At 46.8% G+C, this 20,830-nt stretch overlaps 1 protein-coding gene across 2 annotated transcripts in view; it reads left to right on the forward strand.

Annotated features, from left to right (window-relative positions):
• VPS50 (VPS50 subunit of EARP/GARPII complex) overlaps nucleotides 1–20,830 on the forward strand; it is a 548,228-nt gene that overhangs the window by 304,908 nt on the left and 222,490 nt on the right. For both annotated transcript variants that reach the window (XM_063921392.1, XM_063921391.1), the window contains exon 11: nucleotides 738–836. In XM_063921392.1, coding sequence (XP_063777462.1) covers nucleotides 738–836 — 99 coding nt within the window. The remainder of the gene's footprint in view (nucleotides 1–737; nucleotides 837–20,830) is intronic.

A 20,830-nucleotide genomic window follows, 5' to 3' on the forward strand; every position in this document is an offset into this window, starting at 1 on the left:
GTGCACTGTGTCCCCTCGCATGGCTCGCTTCGCTTGCCATGCTTTGGGAAAGGTTACCGTTCCCAATCGTAGTCCGCGTGGATCGTTAAGTATGAAAAAGTTCAATAAAAGAAGACTGTTATGTGGTGACATATTTTATGATTTACAGCCTCAAGGGATTCAGTATGGGATCTCGGCGGTCAGGAGATAGATGGAATCCTGGCAGCGAGTCACCTCCTGGCCTTGCTGCGCTTGCCACGCCAGGATCCCCACAGGCGGTATATTAACCGCATCCCGCTGCAAGCACTAGTTTTGTAGATTGATCATGAATAATTTGAATTGGTCCTGGACCACCAAATCAAGGCACATCTATAAGTGCCCTGTGGTTCCCCAGGATGCCGCGGCACACAGTTTGAGACCCACTGGTATAGCGCAACAGGATATGCTTCACTATATAAGAAACTGTTAATAAATAATATACGGTACTTATTAAAAAAAAGAATGAGTAGGGATCTGTTTCTGGGCACAAAATGACAGAAATGTTTTGATGTATTTTGGTATATTTTAAGCATGGTGTCTCCAACTATGGAAAACCCCCTTACCTACCTCTAAACTTCTCCCGGGCTTTCTCGTAAAAATGACCACATTGTACCTTGTGATGTTATCTAAAATGGAAATTGATGACACAGTATGGCTAACCGTGTGTTGATAATGGCAGATTGATCAATGATCTATGTTGTGTTTGTTTACAAATATAGGAACAATTGGATGTCGCACTCTCCAAAATCTGCAAGAATTTTGATGTTGCGCATTATACAAAGGTTCAGCAAGCGTATAAACTACTGGGGAAAACACAGGTAAGGTGGCCATTCACTGAAGATGCAAAGTCTGTTCTGTGAAATTAATTAAACCATAGTTCCCTGTATTTGAATGCTGCGTATTATAAACAGGCTATTGGAACCCCCTGTGTGTAATTGTTGCATTTTCTTGTCCTGCGGTTTATTACATTCTTTCAGCTAAGATCCAAGTGTCTGTGATTCTGCTGTACAACCAATTCTTTAGCTTTGTCTTTGTGTGTCGTTCGTTTTTAATTAACTAACGCCGCCTGCAGCTTTTGTGTTGTATATCAGTAGAGATTATCGGTGCTATAGCAGGATTCCCAGTGTTTGATGTCCCTGCAGTGTGTAAGGAAAAAGATGCTATAGGAATTATTGAAGGACTGTTAAACCTACAACACGAGCATGAAACATAACAAGCCTGCTCTCAGATATAGGTAATGGGGAGGTTCTCTGGGGGTAACCAGCTGTACATACAGATAAAATGTGCCCATAATAACAGGGCTCATTCCAGTGTTTGTGTGCACTACTACAGCGTTAGTCCTTTCCCGAGACCTGTGAGCTGCAGGGAAGACCTCTCTGATAGCCATAGTCCATCATTAATGAGAGTCCATGTAACCTGGATCGAACACTGGCTTGCATGCCAGCTGCTGCCAGAGCTTGGGCACGCTTACCGCGTCACTGGAGTGGAGGAGACATGAGGCAGGTCAAAAAATATGTATACAGTACTGTAACTACTGTATTAGATTATAAAACATGATATTGTTCATTATGTCGCCTTTATTCTACCTACACTACAACAACATCATTTAATTATACTGCCAATAACAAGGCCAGTCTGTCCAGCAGAACTGCCACTTACTTTATTAAACGCTATTTCTAGTGTTAATTGCTTATAACAAAAAAATGGAACATGTTCTGTTTATATATATATATATATATATATATATATATATATATATATATATATATATACACACACCAATCCAAATGACTGCTGGCACTCCTATGCTTATTTAATCTGCTCTGGTGCCCCGACTAGTGATACATATCCTTCCAAATTCATCTCCGTTTCGAGGAAGGGGTCATGAGCTCCAAAACGTAGACGTATTAAAGCACGTTTTTGTGGTGACTTTTAAACTGTTTCCAGCTTCCTGAGTGCCGCCTGCTATATCTATCTATCTATCTATCTATCTATCTATCTATCTATCTATCTATCTATCTAGTCACATTATTATGACCACCAGCTAATAGCCAGAGTAATCGCCGTGTGCAGCATGGACAGCAGCTAGACGGGCTGAACTGTCGTTTTAGACACACGTCTGGTAGCCCCCAGGTTTATTTTGATGGAGAGCTGCTCCACTGTAGCGCGTCGGTCGGCCCTCATGCACCTTCGTAGCCGACGTTCACCTTTCACATCATTGGCACGTGGTGCTCTGCAGTTTCCACGTCAGTAATTCGCAGTGGTGCCATTTGTCCAGTCACTTATACACCTTCACCACAGCAGCACGCGGACAGTTCACAAACTGCGCTGTGTCAGAAACACTGTCACCCCTGGCCCAAAAGCCGATAATCCTCCCTTTTTTTTGCAACTCTGATAAATCGCCCCTTTTACCTATGACAGCAATGAATGATATGTGTGCAGGCGGCCTATCACACACCTTATATACCCACCAAGCCAACACACGATACGTGACGTACTTCATGGGCTACACGCTGCCGACGTCGAGTGTAGGAGGTGGCCGTAATAATGTGACTCGACCGTAAATGTGAATGTGTGTATGTATATATATATTTCTCTGACGTCCTAGTGGATGCTGGGAACTCCGTAAGGACCATGGGGAATAGACGGGCTCCGCAGGAGACTGGGCACTCTAAAAGAAAGATTAGGTACTATCTGGTGTGCACTGGCTCCTCCCTCTATGCCCCTCCTCCAGACCTCAGTTAGAATCTGTGCCCGGCCAGAGCTGGGTGCTCCTAGTGGGCTCTCCAGAGCTTACTAGAAAAGAAAGTATTTGTTAGGTTTTTTATTTTCAGTGAGATCTGCTGGCAACAGACTCACTGCTACGAGGGACTGAGGGGAGAGAAGCGAACCTACCTGCTTGCAGCTAGCTTGTGCTTCTTAGGCTACTGGACACCATTAGCTCCAGAGGGTTCGAACACAGGGCCTGACCTCGATCGTCCGTTCCCGGAGCCGCGCCGCCGTCCCCCTTGCAGAGCCAGAAGACAGAAGAAGGAGATGAAATCGGCGGCAGAAGACTCCGGTCTTCATTAAGGTAGCGCACAGCACTGCAGCTGTGTGCCATTGCTCCAACTGCACACCACACACTCCGGTCACTGTAGGGTGCAGGGCGCTGGGGGGGCGCACCCCCCCCCCCCCCCCCCGGGCAGCAATAAGAATACCTTTTGGCACTAAATACACATAATACAGTCTCTGGGAAACTGTATATGTGTAAAAACCCCCGCCATTAAGCTATACAAAAGGCCTTCTTCCTCAGCACACCAGCGCCATTTTCTCTTCACAGCTCCGCTGGAAGGACGCTCCCCAGGCTCTTCCCTGCAGTATCCTGTACGAGAAGGGTAAAAAAAAAAGGGGGGGCACATAAATTTAGGCGCAAATAGGATAATAAGCAGCTATTGGGATAAATCACTCATTATAGTGTAAATCCCTGTGTTATATAGCGCTGTGGTGTGTGCTGGCATACTCTCTCTCTGTCTCCCCAAAGGACTTTGTGGGGTCCTGTCCTCAGTCTGAGCATTCCCTGTGTGTGTGCGGTGTGTCGGTACGGCTGTGTCGACATGTTTGATGAGGAGGGTTACGTGGAGGCGGAGCAGGGGCAGATAAGTGTGGTGTCGCCCCCGACGGGGCCGACACCGGATTGGATGGATATGTGGAAGGTCTTAACAGACAGTGTCAACTCCTTACATAAAAGGTTCGATGACGCAGCAGCCTTGGGACAGCCGGGATCTCAGCCCGCGCCTGCCCAAGCGTCTCAGAGGCCATCAGGGACTCAAAAACGCCCGCTAGCTCAGATGGTAGACACAGATGTCGACACGGAGTCTGACTCCAGTGTGGATGAGGATGAGACAAATGTACAGTCTACAAAGGCCATCCGATGCATGATTACTGCAATGAAAAATGTATTGCACATTTCTGATGTTAACCCGGTTACTACCAAGAAGGGTATTATGTTTGGGGAGAAAAAGCAGCCAGTGACTTTTCCCCCATCTGATGAATTAAATGATTTGTGTGAAGAAGCGTGGAGTTCCCCCGATAAGAAACTAGTGATTTCTAAGAGGTTACTGATGGCGTACCCTTTCCCGCCAACGGACAGGTTACGTTGGGAAACATCCCCTAGGGTGGACAAGGCGCTCACACGCTTATCAAAAAAGGTGGCACTACCGTCTCAGGATACGGCCGCCCTAAAGGAGCCTGCGGATAGAAAGCAGGAAGCTATCCTGAAGTCTGTGTATACACACTCGGGTACTATACTGAGACCTGCTATTGCTTCAGCATGGATGGTGTAGTGCTGCAGCAGCATGGTCTGATACCCTGTCAGACAACATTGATTCCCTCGACAGGGATACTATTTTGCTAACCATCGAACATATAAAAGACGTCGTCTTATATATGCGGGATGCACAGAGGGACATTTGCCTGCTGGCATCTAGAATTAATGCAATGTCCATTTCTGCCAGGAGAGTATTATGGACTCGGCAGTGGACAGGTGATGCTGATTCTAAAAGACACATGGAGGTTTTGCCTTATAAGGGTGAGGAATTGTTTGGGGACGGTCTCTCGGACCTCGTATCCACAGCAACAGCTGGGAAGTCAACTTTTTTACCTCAGGTTCCCTCACAGCCTAAGAAAGCACCGTATTATCATGTACAGTCCTTTCGGCCTCAGAAAGGCAAGCGGGTCAGAGGCGCATCCTTTCTGCCCAGAGGCAGGGGTAGAGGAAAGAAGCTGCACCAGGTAGCCAGTTCCCAGGAACAGAAATCCTCCCCCCGCTCCTCTAAGTCCACCGCATGACGCTGGGGCTCCACAGGCGGAGCCAGGTGCGGTGGGGGCGCGTCTCCGAAACTTCAGCAACCAGTGGGTTCGCTCACAGGTGGATCTCTGGGCTGTACAAATTGTATCTCAGGGATACAAGCTGGAGTTCGAGGCGACTCCCCCTCGCCGTTACCTCAAATCAGCCTTGCCAGCTGCTCCCAGGGAAAGGTAGGTAGTACTGGCGGCAATTCACAAGCTGTACCTCCAGCAGGGAGCCCTGTGGTGATTCCCCTTCCTATTTTAAAAGCTAAGTTAGAAGTCCTTACTTTTTAACTAAAACCTTTTATGTTCATAAGATTTTAATATTTTTTATGTTTTGATCCGCTTTTATGTGATATTAAAGCTTGTTTGTATTATTATATAGTTTTTTGGCTTTTAAATCTATCTTTTAACTATTGCATTTAAACAATACCAGTCGCCGGTACCCTCATTCCCCCACTTTTAGACTTATATAAGGAAGTTCAAGTTCAAAATGGAATCGCTCAAGGCGGTTATTGCAAGCCTGGAAGAGGGGGATTTTATGGTGTCGCTGGACATCAAGGATGCTTACTTGCATGTCCCCATTTACCCACCTCACCAGGAGTACCTCAGGTTTGTGGTACAGGATTGTCATTACCAATTCCAGACGTTGCCGTTTGGTCTGTCCACGGCACCGAGAGTATTTACCAAGGTAATGGCCGAAATGATGATACTCCTTCGGAAGAAGGGAGTTATAATTATCCCGTACTTGGACGATCTCCTTATAAAGGCGAGGTCCAGAGAGCAGTTGTTAGTCAGCGTAGCACTCTCTCGGGAAGTGTTGCAACAGCACGGCTGGATTCTGAATATCCCAAAGTCGCAGCTGATTCCTGCGACGCGTCTGCTTTTCCTGGGCATGATTCTGGACACAGAACAGAAGAAGGTGTTTCTCCCGGTGGAGAAGGCACAGGAATTGTCATCTCTGGTCAGGGACCTCCTGAAACCAAAACAGGTGTCTGTGCATCACTGCACGCGAGTCCTGGGAAAGATAGTGGCTTCTTACGAAGCAATTCCCTTCGGCAGGTTCCATGCAAGGATCTTTCAGTGGGATCTGTTGGACAAATGGTCCGGATCGCATCTTCAGATGCATCGGTTGATCACCCTGTCCCCAAGGGCCAGGGTGTCTCTGCTGTGGTGGCTGCAGAGTGCTCATCTTCTCGAGGGACGCAGATTCGGCATACAGGACTGGGTCCTGGTGACCACGGATGCAAGCCTCCGAGGATGGGGGGCAGTCACTCAGGGAAGGAACTTCCAAGGACAGTGGTCAAGTCAGGAGACTTCACTACACATAAATATACTGGAACTAAGGGACATTTACAACGCCCTGAGTCAAGCAGAGCCCCTGCTTCAAAACAAACCAGTGCTGATTCAATCAGACAACATCACGGCGGTCGCCCATGTAAACCGCCAGGGCGGCACAAGAAGCAGGATGGCGATGGCAGAAGCCACAAGGATTCTTCGATGGGCGGAGAATCACGTGCTAGCACTGTCAGCAGTGTTCATTCCGGGAGTGGACAACTGGGATGCAGATTTCCTCAGCAGGCACGACCTCCACCCGGGAGAGTGGGGACTTCATCCAGAAGTCTTCACGCAGATTGTAAACCGTTGGGAACGGCCACAGGTGGACATGATGGCGTCCCGCCTCAACAAAAAGCTAAAAAAATATTGCGCCAGGTCAAGGGACCCTCAGGCGATAGCTGTGGACGCACTAGCTACACTGTGGGTATACCAGTCGGTTTATGTGTTCCCTCCTCTTCCTCTCATACCCAAGGTACTGAGGATACTCAGGATAGTAAGAAAGAGAGGAGTAAGAACTATACTCATCGTTCCGGATTGGCCAAGAAGAACTTGGTACCCAGAACTACAAGAAATGATCTGAGGACCCATGGCCTCTGCCTCTCAGACAGGACCTGTTACAGCAGGGGCCCTGTCTGTTCCAAGACTTACCGCGGCTGCGTTTGACGGCATGGCGGTTGAACGCCGGATCCTAACGGAAAAGGGCATTCCGGATGAAGTGATTCCTACGCTGATAAAAGCTAGGAAGGATGTGACAGCAAATCATTATCACCGCATATGGCGGAAATATGTTGCTTGGTGTGAGGCCAGGAAGGCCCCAACAGAGGAATTCCAGCTGGGGCGATTTCTGCACTTCCTACAGTCAGGAGTGACTATGGGCCTAAAATTGGGGTCCATAAAGGTCCAGATTTCGGCCCTATCTATTTTCTTTCAAAAAGAACTGGCTTCACTGCCTGAAGTTCAGACGTTTGTTAAGGGAGTGCTGCATATTCAGCCCCCTTTTGTGCCTCCAGTGGCACCTTGGGATCTTAACGTTGTGTTGGATTTCCTGAAATCCCACTGGTTTGAGCCACTTAAGACCGTGGAGCTGAAATATCTCACGTGGAAAGTGGTCATGCTATTGGCCTTGGCTTCGGCTAGGCGTGTGTCAGAATTGGCGGCTTTGTCATGTAAAAGTCCTTATCTGATCTTCCATATGGACAGGGCAGAATTGAGGACTCGTCCCCAATTTCTCCCAAAGGCGGTATCAGCGTTTCATTTGAACCAACCTATTGTGGTGCCTGCGGCTACTCGGGACTTGGAGGACTCCAAGTTAGTGGATGTAGTCAGGGCTTTGAAAATCTATGTAGCCAGGACGGCTGGAGTCAGGAAAACTGACTCGCTGTTTATCCTGCATGCACCCAACAAGCTGGGTGCTCCTGCTTCAAAGCAAACTATTGCGCGCTGGATCTGTAACACGATTCAGCAAGCTCATTCTGCGGCAAGGTTACCGCATCCTAAATCGATAAAAGCCCATTCCACCAGGAAGGTGGGCTCTTCTTGGGCGGCTGCCCGAGGGGTCTCGGCTTTACAGCTTTGCCGAGCTGCTACTTGGTCGGGTTCAAACACATTTGCTAAGTTCTACAAGTTTGATACCCTGGCTGAGGAGGACCTTGCCTTTGCTCATTCGGTGCTGCAGAGTCATCCGCACTCTCCCGCCCGTTTGGGAGCTTTGGTATAATCCCCATGGTCCTTACGGAGTTCCCAGCATCCACTAGGACGTCAGAGAAAATAAGAATTTACTCACCGGTAATTCTATTTCTCGTAGTCCGTAGTGGATGCTGGGTGCCCGTCCCAAGTGCGGACTCTCTGCAATACATGTATATAGTTATTGCTTAACTAAAGGGTTATTGTTATGAGCCATCTGTTACTGAGGCTCAGTTGTTGTTCATACTGTTAACTGGGTATGGTTATCACAAGTTGTACAGTGTGATTGGTGTGGCTGGTATGAGTCTTACCCTGGATTCCAAATCCTTTCCTTGTTGTGTCAGCTCTTCCGGGCACAGTTTCCTTAACTGAGGTCTGGAGGAGGGGCATAGAGGGAGGAGCCAGTGCACACCAGATAGTACCTAATCTTTTTTTTAGAGTGCCCAGTCTCCTGCGGAGCCCGTCTATTCCCCATGGTCCTTACGGAGTTCCCAGCATCCACTACGGACTACGAGAAATAGAATTACCGGTGAGTAAATTCTTATTTTATATATATATATATATATATATATATATATATATATATATATATATATATATCTCCATAGAAAAGATCCGGCACTCCAAAAGTAAAATGCCGTAGCGGCTCTGGTGCCTTGTTACAGGGGTCAGCGCCCCTGCACATGCAGCAAACAACAGGAAGCGGCACTCAGAGACTTGGTAAATCGTGCAAAATAAAGCAGCAAAGCTTTAATATACCATCACATCAACGTTTCGGGGTTTTCCCCCTTCATCAGGATAATAACAAATAATCAAAACACAAAATTTATACATTGCCCCTACCAATCAAACCATTCCAGCATTCCCGCCAGCGTCCCGGGGACCCGCTATCACTCCCCCCTCACGGCTCCTTCCGGAGGTGGAAGTGACGCGGCACACCACACTGACCGCCGGGGAGGTTGCTATGGAGACGCGGCAACACGCACTCAGTGTGTGTATATATGTGTATATAACTATAATCATGCATATGTACTCAGTACTTGGTTTGGGCCCCTTTTGCATGAATTACTACCTCAATGCGGCGTGGCATGGATTCTATCAGCCTGTGGCACTGCTGAGGTGTTATGGAAGGCCAGGATGCTTCAATAGCGGCCTTCAGCTCCTCTGCATTATTCGGTCTCATGTCTCTCATCTTTCTATTGGCAATGCTCCATAGATTCTCTAGGTGCGTGGTGGCGCTCGGGCGCTTGGAGGCACGGAGGTGCGTGGTGGCGCTCGGGCGCTTGGAGGCACTGATGTGCTTGGAGGCACAGAGGTGCGTGGTGGCGCTCGGGCGCTTGGAGACACTGTAATGCTGGGAGGCACGGAGATGCTTGGGAACACTGAGATGCTGGAAACAGATATGCTTGGAGACACAGAAGTAGCAGGAACAAGGGAGCTCTGGAGATCACGGTTTCTGACAGGCAGAATTGATGATACACAGGCGCCGGATCTCTGCCCGGCGTCTGACTTTAAACCTCCCGCCTTTGCCTGATTGGCGGAGCGGGCAGGTGACGTCAGCCCCGCTCCGCCTACCTGACCTCAGTCAACATGGCGGCGCCCTCGCTCCGGGAAGCCGCCGAGGAGACCCACCGACCCGACGCCGGAACCCCGAGACCGCCGGAGGAGAGAGGCGCCAGGCCATCCAGGACACCCGCAGAGGCAAGCGCGGCCGCCGCTGCCCGCGAGGTGTGACAGTACCCCCTCCTCCAGGAGTGGCCCCTGGACACTTTCCGGGCTTAGTTGGATGTCTGGAGTGGAAGATCCGAACCAGTCGGGGAGCCGTTACCTCAGTAGCATTGATCCAACTTCTCTCCTCAGGACCATAACTTTTCCACTCTACCAAGTACTGTAGTTTTTTATGAAGATAACGAGAGTCAAGAATAGCTTTGATTTCAAATTCTGTCCCAGCTTCAGACACTAAAGAAGTTGGTCTAGGGGATGCTGAGTGGAACCGATTCAGAATGAGGGGGCGGAGGAGAGAGACATGAAAGGAGTTTGGAATTCGAAGGTGGGAAGGCAACCCTAATTTGCAAATGACCGGGTTCAAGACTTGCAGCACTGAGAAAGGACCAATGAACCTTTGGGCAAATTTCATAGTAGGTACTTTCAAACGAAGATTGCGGGTAGAGCGCCATACCTTGTCGCCAACCTTATATTGAGGAGCTGCTCGTCGCTTCCTATCCGCAAAGAATTTATAGCGACCGGAAACTCTCTTGAGATTGGCATGAACTCGACTCCAGATTTGGTTAAAATGTCGGAGAGTAGAGGCTGCAGCAGGAACTTCTTCTGGAGGACAAATGGGCAACTCCAGAACTTGGGGATGAAATCCATAATTAATAAAGAATGGAGACTCACCAGTTGAAGAATGATAAAGATGGTTGTGGGCAAACTCGGCCCAAGGCAATAACTCCACCCAGTTATCTTGAGAAGGAGAAAGGTAAACACGGAGAAAAGTCTCTAGATCCTGATTGACACGTTCAGTTTGCCCATTAGTCTGTGGATGGTAAGCAGAAGAGAACTTGAGTTTAATTTGTAGAGTTGAACAGAGGGCTCTCCAGAATCTTGCTGTAAACTGTACCCCTCGATCTGAGACTATTTCTAGAGGTAACCCGTGCAGGCGGAAATGCTCCTGGATAAATAACAGGGCCAACTTGGAAGCGGATGGTAATCCGGTCAACGGAACAAAATGTGCCATCTTAGAGAATCGATCAATAATCACCCAAATGGTGTTATGACCCTTAGAGAGAGGTAGTTCAGTAACAAAGTCCATCGAGATATGAGTCCAAGGCCTTTTAGGAATGGATAAAGGATGCAACAAGCCCGCAGGCGGCAGACATGGAGTTTTGTGCTGAGCACATTGAGGACACGAATTAACATACTCTTGAACATCTTTTTTCATAGTGTCCCACCAGTACGATCTTCGCAGAAATTCCCACATTTTCTGAACTCCCGGATGACCAGAAAACTTAGAAGTGTGAGCCCACTGCAACAGTCTTGGTCGAAATTTAACTGGTACCGACATTCTTCCAGGAGGAGGGCCCAACCCAGTGGGAGCTGCAGAAATAGAGATGGGACTAAGGATTAATGCCTTCTCCATTGTATTCTCCTCATCCGAAGCCATCACTGAACGGGATAAGGCATCCGCCTTGGTATTAAGAGTTCCAGCCCGATACTTGATGATAAAGGAAAATCTGGCAAAGAAGAGCGCCCATCTTGCCTAACGGGGATTCAAACATTGGGCCGTCTTTAGGTACAGTAAATTCTTGTGATCCGTAAAATTTGTAATTAAGTGTTTAGCACCCTCCAGAAGATATCTCCATTCTTCTAAAGCAGATTTAATTGCCAGCAGCTCTTTGTCTCCAATGGTGTAATTTAATTCAGCAGGGGAGAACTTGCGAGAATGGAAACCACACGGATGCAACTTCCCATCTGAGGCGTACTGCGAAAGTACAGCACCTATGCCTACCGTGGAAGCATCAACCTCCAGAAAGAATGGTTTTAGGAAATCTGGCTGCTGAAGTACGGGAGCGGACAGAAAGGCTGTCTTCAGCTGTTTGAACGCTGCTACTGCTTCAGAAGGCCAATTGCTTGGGTCAGCCCCTTTCTTAGTCAGAGCAGTAATAGGTGCCACGATAGTAGAGAAACCTCTTATAAATTTTCGATTAATAATTCGCGAATCCTAGAAATCGTTGCACTGCTGTCAAGGAAAGAGGTTGAGTCCAATCTCGGATGGCCGAGAGTTTCTCCGGATCCATACGCAATTCAGTTCCAGAAATAATGTAGCCCAAAAATGAAATAGAAGGAACCTCAAAGGTGCATTTGGAGATCTTGCCATAAAGATGGTTCTCGCGCAACCGAAGGAGTACTTCCTTAACTTGTAGTCGGTGCTCAGAAAGATTCTTCGAAAATATCAGAATGTCATCCAAATAGACTACTACATTCAGATACAACATGTCCCGAAAAACTTCATTAATGAATCCCTGAAAGACGGCGGGGGCGTTGCTGAGGCCAAATGGCATTACCAGATACTCGTAATGCCCATCTCTAGTATTGAAAGCGGTCTTCCACTCATCCCCTTGTCGAATACGTATCAGATTGTATGCTCCCCTTAAGTCAAGCTTAGTAAACACTCGAGCTCCACGCACTCTATCAAAAAGCTCTGTGATGAGCGGCAGAGGATACTTGTTCTTAATGGTGACTTCATTTAAACCACGATAGTCAATACATGGTCTCAGGCCTCCATCTTTTTTCTTTACAAAGAAGAAGCCATCTCCCGCTGGGGAAGTGGAGGGACGGATGAACCCCTTCTGGAAATTCGACTTAATGTACTCTGACATAGCTTGTGTCTCTGGAACCGACAAAGGATAAGTGCGACCTCGGGGCGGCATTTTTCCAGGAATAAGCTCAATAGGACAGTCCCATGGCCTATGCGGAGGTAATTTATCAGCCGCCTGTTCCGAGAAGACATCTAAAAATTCTCGATAAGCCTCTGGAATAGACTCCACGTCCAACTTGGCCGATGCACGGAGTGGAACGACAGGAGCAAGACCATTCAATCGACAGAAAGGGCTCCAAGAAATTATTTGTGTCGACCCCCAGTCGACATGAGGGTTGTGAAGCCTGAGCCAGGGAAGACCCAAAACGAGATCATGAGACATCTCCTGAATAACCAGAAACTCCAGTTGTTCTCGGTGCAAAGCTCCCACTTGTAGCTGAATTGACTCAGACTGACTCGTAATCAAGGCGTTAGGAATTTGAACACCGTTAATAGCTGTGATCGTAATAGGTCGCTCGACCAACTGTAACTTCAAGCCCAAACTCTGGGCACAGGAGAGAGAAATAAAATTCCCCGCAGCTCCTGAATCCAATAGAGCCATAACAGTTTTGACTTCTGTTTCAGTAGACAAAGATACTGAGATTAAACAGTCCACTACTGGAGAAGATTGAGAAACCACACCTAGCTTGACTTCCCCGGTACAGGCTAGGACTGCCCGTTTCCACTTGCAAAGCTTGAGAAAGTGATCCGCGGCTCCACAGTAGAGGCAAAGTCTATTCTCACGCCGACGCTGTCGCTCCTCTGGAGACAGTCGAGACCGATTAATCTGCATGGGTTCGTCTGGAGCTGTCGTAACCGATTGTTTAGACGGAGGAGCCCGGAATCTGCATCGATGAGACCGAAACGTTCGCCGACTCGTTCCTGCATGCGGAGATCCACTTTCACACAGAGCGAGATCAACTGTTCCAAAGAATCTGGCAAATCCCTTGTAATCAATTCGTCTTTAAGACGGTCGGACAGCCCGTTCCAGAAAGCGGGCCCGTAAGGCATCATTATTCCAGCGCAATTCGAAGGCTATGGTCTGAAAATTAATCACATACTGACCTACTGAACGGGAGCCTTGTCGAACTCGGAGTAGATCTGAAGAGGCAGCGGTCGTTCTGCCAGGCTCATCAAAGATCCTGCGGAAAGATGAGATGAAATTGGTGTAGCTGGAAACCAAAGGATCCGATCGCTCCCATAACGGAGACACCCATTCCAGCGCTGAGCCCTCAAGCAAGGAAATAATGTATGCTACTTTGGATCGATCCGTGGGGAAGTTGTGTGCGAGGAGTTCAAACTGTACCTCGCACTGGTTAAGAAAACCACGGCAATTCTTCGGGTTGCCGTTGTAGCGAGAGGGAGTGGGAAGCTGAAGGCGTGACCTGGTTCCGGACACAGCGTGAGCATTATCGGGAGCGACTACCGGAGCGGGCACCGGAGCTGGAACCGGAACTACTGAAGCCAGGGAAACCTGAATTTGATCCAGCCTGCCGGATAGTTCTGGGAGATACCGCATCACCTGGTTTTGCGTCGCCTCTTGACTCTGAACACGGGAAGCCAGATCTTGGATGGCACTCGCTTCTGGGTTCCGATTCCCCGGGTCCATGTGGCCTGTGTATACTATCACTGACCTGGTTGGAGAGTGTTGTGGACTCGGGGCTTCTTCCGGTGACCGGGAAGAGGAACCGTTACTGGGTCGCAGTAGAGATGGCCGGATGTAGGTCTTCCTCATACAGGATAAAGACGGTAGGCAGGAGGCACGGAGGAATGCTTGAAGGTCTCCTGAAAGACAAGACTTGTAAAAGTGTTGAGTGCTGAGGCACAGAGGTGCTGGAGATATTGAGGTGCTGGAGGCACTGAGGTGCTGGAGGCACTGAGGTGCTGGAGGCACGGAGGTGCAGAGGTACGGAGGTGCTGGAGGCACAGAGGTGCTGGAGGCACAGAGGTGCTGGAGGCAAAGAGGTGCTGAGGTACGGAGGTGCTGAGGTACGGAGGTGCTGAGGTACGGAGGTGCTGAGGTACGGAGGTGCTGAGGCACGCAGGTGCTGGAGGCACAGAGGTGCTGGGAGGCACGGAGGTGCGTAGAGGCGCTCGGGCGCTTGGAGGTACTGATGTGCTTGGAGGTGCGTGGTGGCGCTCGGGCACTTGGAGGCACCGATGTGCTTGGAGGCACGGAGGTGCGTGGTGGCGCTCGGGCGCTTGGAGGCACTGATGTGCTTGGAGGCACGGAGGTGCGTGGTGGCGCTCGGGCGCTTGGAGGCACTTATGTGCTTGGAGGCACGGAGGTGCGTGGTGGCGCTCGGGCGCTTGGAGGCACTGATGTGCTTGGAGGCACGGAGATGCGTGGTGGCGCTCGGGCGCTTGGAGGCACTGATGTGCTTGGAGGCACGGAGGTGCGTGGTGGCGCTCGGGCGCTTGGAGGCACTGATGTGCTTGGAGGCACGGAGGTGCGTGGTGGCGCTCGGGCGCTTGGAGGCACTGATGTGCTTGGAGGTGCGTGGTGGCGCTCGGGCGCTTGGAGACACTGTAATGCTGGGAGGCACGGAGATGCTTGGGAACACTGAGATGCTGGAAACACAGATATGCTTGGAGACACAGAAGTAGCAGGAACAAGGGAGCTCTGGAGATCACGGTTTCTGACAGGCAGAATTGATGATACACAGGCGCCGGATCTCTGCCCGGCGTCTGACTTTAAACCTCCCGCCTTTGCCTGATTGGCGGAGCGGACAGGTGACGTCAGCCCCGCTCCGCCTACCTGACCTCAGTCAACATGGCGGCGCCCTCGCTCCAGGAAGCCGCCGAGGAGACCCACCGACCCGACGCCGGAACCCCGAGACCGCCGGAGGAGAGAGGCGCCAGGCCATCCAGGACACCCGCAGAGGCAAGCGCGGCCGCCGCTGCCCGCGAGGTGTGACAGAGCCCAAACCAAGTACTGAGTACATATGCATGATTATCCTTTTTAGAGGGCTGACATTTCTGTATTTAAAATCCTTTTTTTTATTGATTTTATATAATCTTCTAATTTTCTGAGATTTTGGTTTGGGGTTTTCTTAAAATGTAAGCCATAATCATCAAAATTCAAACAAATAAATGCTTGAAATATCTCACTTTGCATGTAATGAGTCTATATAATATATTAGTTTCACCTTTTAAGTTGAATTACTGAAATAAATTAACTTTTGCACGATATTCTCATTTTCTGAGTTTCGCCTGTATACATATACCCACACACAGTACATGTTTATCAAGATCACTATGCAGCAAATGTAACCAGAATCTTATTATAAATGTGGCATACAGATAAAAGCAGAAGCTGGGAACAGAGTCACTGTCCAGGATTAGATGGATTTGTATGCAAATAAACAGAAAGCAGGTGTGCCACTTTACTATATTTCCCGTTCTCATACCCAAGTTCCCCCAGAGCATACATTATTCCATTCAGTGATCCAGCGTGTGAAAGCCTCAATAAGGAGACACGTAATCATTGCTTGGCATTTTCTATCTCTCCTAATAACTGAAAAGTGATATTTTCCAAACTTGCTTCAATCCGGTATTCCGACGCTTTAAACAGATGGGACGATCTGCAATTTAAATTTCGTACGGAGAGGATTCAGCACAAGATAATTAAATATGCAGTCTTTTACAACTATGAATTTCTAGCAATTAGCATGTTTTGTTTTTCTGCTGTGGTAGCTTGAACGGATTTTAATGGGTCAAAAGGTTGAGACTTTTACCAGTCATGCAAAACACATGAACGTCTGCTTTACGGTACTTTGCTCCCAAAATTCATTTATTATATCTCTGCAGGATGGATAAATCATTGTCAGACTAGGTGTAGATGCCAACAGAAGCTTAAGTGTTGAAAATGTGAGATCATCTTAAAGGGAACTTGATTTCTCTCAGAAAAGAAGGTGGGGAAGGACAGAGTACAAAAATAAAAAGAAGATAACTAAAACTAACCTTGTTTTGGTATCAGCACTAGTTGAAGGCAGCTAACTTACAGTGGGGATCGAAAGTTTGGGCACCCCAGGCAAAAATTCATTTTAATGTGCGAAAAGAAGGTAAGGAAAGATGGAAAAATCTCCAAAAGGCATCAAATTACAGATTAGACATTCTTATAACATGTCAAATAAGTTTGATGTTATTTCCATCATTTACACTATCAAAAGAACAGAAAACAAAAAATGGCGTCTGCAAAAGTTTGGGCACCCTGCAGAGTTAATACCTTGTACTGCCCCCTTTGGACAGCTGAGACCTGGCAGTGTCATGGATTTTTCTCAATCATCGTCTGCAAAGACCAGGTGATGTCAATCTCAAAGGTTTTAAAAGCCCAGACTCATCTGACCTTGCTCCAACAATCGGCACCATGGGTTCCTCTAAGCAGTTGTGTAGAACACTGAAACTGAGAATAGTTGATGCTCACAAAGCAGGAGAAGGCTATAAGAAGATAACAAAGCGTTATCAGATGCCCATATCCTCTGTTCGGAATGTATTTAAGAAATGGCAGTCATCAGGAACAGTGGAAGTTAAAGCAAGATCTGGAAGACCAAGAAAAATATCAGACAGAACAGCTCGCAGGATTGTGAGAAAACCAAGTCAAAATCCACGTTTGACTGCACGATCCCTCCAGGAAGATCTGGCAGACACTGGAGTTGTGGTACACTATTCCACTATAAAGAGATACTTGTACAAATATGGTCTTCATGGAAGAGTCATCAGAAGAAAACCTCTTCTACGTCCTCACCACAAAAATCAGCGTTTGAAGTTTGCAAATGAACATATAGACAAGCCTGATGCATTTTGGAATAAAGTTCTGTGGACCGGTCAGGTTAAAATATAACTTTTTGGCCGGAATGAGCAAAGGTACGTTTGGAGAAGGAAGGGCACAGAATTTAATGAAAAGAACCTCTATCCAACTGTTAAGCATGGGGGTGGATCAATCATGCTTTGGGGTTGTATTGCAGCCAGTGGCACAGGGAACATTTCACGAGTAGAAGGAAAAATGGATTCAATAAGATTCCAGCAAATTTTGGACGCTAACTTGATGCCATCTGTGAAAAAGCTGAAGTTAAAGAGAGGCTGGCTTCTACAAATGGATAATGATCCTAAACACACCTCAAAATCTACCGTGGATTACATCAAGAGGCGTAAACTGAAGGTTTTGCCATGGCCTTCACAATCTCCTGACCTCAACATAATTGAAAATCTATGGATAGACCTTAAAAGAGCAGTGCGTCACAGACAGCCCAGGAATCTCAAAGAACTGGAAGACTTTTGTAAGGAAGAATGGGCGAAGATACCTCAAACAAGAATTGAAAGACTCTTGGCTGGCTACAAAAAGCATTTACAAGCTGTGATACTTGCCAAAGGGGGCAGTACAAGGTATTAACTCTGCAGGGTGGCCAAACATTTGCAGACGCCATTTTTTGTTTTCTGTTCTTTTGATAGTGTCAATGATGGAAATAAAATCAAACTTTTTTTTGACATGTTATAAGAATGTCTAACCTGTAATTTGATGCCTTTTGGAGATTTTTCCATCTTTCCTTGGCTTCTTTTTGCACATTAAAATGAATTTTTGCCTGGGGTGCCCAAACTTTCAATCCCCACTGTAGGTCCATCACCTCTCCTTATGTCCTGACTCCTAAAACAAAATGACAAGTTGTGGATGACAGGCAAAAATATTCCTTATTCCCGGTCTCTTTTGAGATAATTTGTTTGTATCATTGTGCCTAGTGCAGAATGCAATTGTAAAAAAAACCAGGAGAGAGCACCAATAAATGCCATACCTTGTATACAAATAACCTGACTCTGCTCCAGAGCCTTTCCACATACCTTTCTATACATGTAGATGTGTCCTCTTATATCCTTGCTCAGTGCTCTACAAGTCATGTTACACATAACACATTAGTGCTGTGTGACTCTGTAGCGCCGAGCATCTTTTTTTATGTGTGTTTCTTTTCCGCAAAAATGCGTCTTTAGACGCAAAGCAATGTAATAGGACGATTAAAATATGCAGCATGCCTATAGTCTGTGTATGAGTGCGACTGTATTTGCATACAAAACGTCGCATTTCGGATGCAGATAGAGCCGCAATTACACAAAGAATATAGGCATGATGCATATCATTTTAATCAGCAGAAGCGGCTTGTGTGTCTTATTACATTACTTTGCGTCTAATACGCATTTGGGGGTGAAACCCCCCCCCCAAAAAAAAAGACCCTTGGCGTTAGAGTTCCGCCACGGCATGGCGCGACTTTAAGGGCAGTCACTGCAGCAAGGATGTAAGAGGGCACATCTGTAGCCACGCTCATCTATTCTCTGTGTAGTGTGAAAAACTAATCACATTACATTTCCCTTTGTCTTGTCGCAGCATGGTGTATTCAGTCACTGTGTAATGAATTGAGTCTTCGGCAGGTGCTATACTGATGTTTGTCCACCAGGTGTCACTTTGGAAAACCACCTTTGCGCATGTGTGAAGTCTCCATTATAAAGTCAAACGATGCTTGTAGTTTAAGAACTATTTTATTTTAGATGATCCCTACATTAAGTAGAAATGTTAACACAGAAAAAGATTTGCGCAGCGTCTCCAATGTGCTCTCTCCCGAACGTTCTATGGAGGTCCATAATGGCACTGAGGCACTACCGGACAAATATTCATAAGATATCGTTTCCTAGGTAGTCTGCACTGTCTTGAGTATTCGTTCAGCATGGAAAACATGTCAACGTAAAAATAACCAGAATAGGATCAATGTCAAAATCCCGTAAACTAGCAGGTGTGTTGGCGTTTAATATTTACATAATTTATAAGCCATAGAACGGATTTTAACTTTATTAACATAATGCAAAGTTGACTTTAATTCCCATTAACAAAATACTTACAATATATTGCCTGTTTAACCAACAGTTCACAGACACGTCAGGTGTACACACCAGCCAATGCACCACAGATATATTGCCCATTCAATGGAACGGGCGATATATCTATGTGTGTGTACCCAGCTTAAGGTAGTGAGGAGCAGACAGGAATAGAGTCGTCCTAAGGAATTTTTTTTCTAAACATATATTCATTGAGAAACATGAACATTGGGGGGGTCTGGTCCTCATTTCAGATATGAGATACTCCGTAAAATGTATTCTATTGCAGTGGCCCCCTTCTGTAGCTTCCTCTCGTGGTCCAGCTTTCCCCACTATGAGTTATGGTCTGTTGTCCTATCAGACTTTCTCCATACCTTTGGGTGAACTGCAGTAATCAGCAGAAAATGGAACATGTAATAGACATTAGAGACATTAAACAGGAGAGGAAGCTGACGAGCATTATGCTTATGAGCCACTTAGGTTTGTGAGTGCTGTAAAGTTTCTATTTAAAGACATGAAATGTTTAGCAAAGTACAAAAGAGACAATTAAAATACATCTTAAGAAGATATGTTCTTCATACAGATTGGGAGGATAAACATCTAAAGCTGAAAAGCAGTAATTAAAGGAAGTTTCTGAGTACTTTGAAGTAGCCAGGTCCACTTTGAAAAAATAAATAAACAAAAGCAAAATAAATGATAGAACAAAGCTTATGTGTTTACTCGGAAAACTATTTATTTAACTTGTTGCAGCCTTTCTCATATTCTACATATTGCTGTAGTGTTTGTATACTACTACTTTTTTTTTTACCATCTAAAGTCCCATCAGTGATGGCTGTTCCCTGCCTACTACACTGCATCCTCTGAACAAAAAAATAACAATAAAATAATATGCCTAATGAAGGATATGCTAGACATGACATATTGCCTCTGTAGAACATAGAACTAACTTTGATTTATTGCTGCGTCCTTTTCTTTTTCCTTGCTGACCGCTTTACCTTTTTACGGTGCCATCGCAGATCTCACACTACATTCACAGTATTGTTCCCTCTGTCATTAGGCCATGCCCACAAGCCATTGTATTGTAAAGGTGTTATCACACATTAATAAGATTGACAGGAGGGAGTAGTGGGACAGAGATGAGAGCGCTAAGCTTTTTATTTATTTATTTATTTTATTCATTTTCAATTTGAGTACAAATAGATATGTCAGTAGTATGTGAACAGGGTATGGGGCAATGCGTCATAGAGTTATTTAACATGCAGCACTCCAGCTGCTGTATAACTACACATATCAGCATGCCCTGCCACAATTTTACTATCTGGACATGCTAAAACTGTGGCAGGGCATACTGGGATGTGTAGTTCCACTGCAGGAGAGCAACGTGAGTGCTCCTACTCCAGAGATTCTATGTAGATCCCCATTTCCTCAATATCTGGGTCAGAGAGAGCGACCCTGCTTTCAGTGTATAAGTTATATATAGTATTAACCAGTTGTGGATTCCCCACACCAGGCTGATGAGGACCGGTGAATCCTTTTTCTGTTACGTCCTAGATATTGGGGACACCAAAAGAACCATGGGGTATAGACGGATCCGCAGGAGACATGGGCACTTTAAGACTTTCAAAGGGGCGTGACTTGGCTCCTCCCTCTATATCCCTCCCCAGACTCAGTTTAGAAAATGTGCTTTGCGAGACGGAGGCACTCGGGGGAGCTCTAAAGAGTTTCTCTGAAAAGACTTATGTTAGG

Source organism: Pseudophryne corroboree, chromosome 5, assembly GCF_028390025.1.
Source record: "Pseudophryne corroboree isolate aPseCor3 chromosome 5, aPseCor3.hap2, whole genome shotgun sequence".
In the NCBI taxonomy this organism is placed as follows: Eukaryota; Metazoa; Chordata; class Amphibia; order Anura; family Myobatrachidae; genus Pseudophryne; species Pseudophryne corroboree.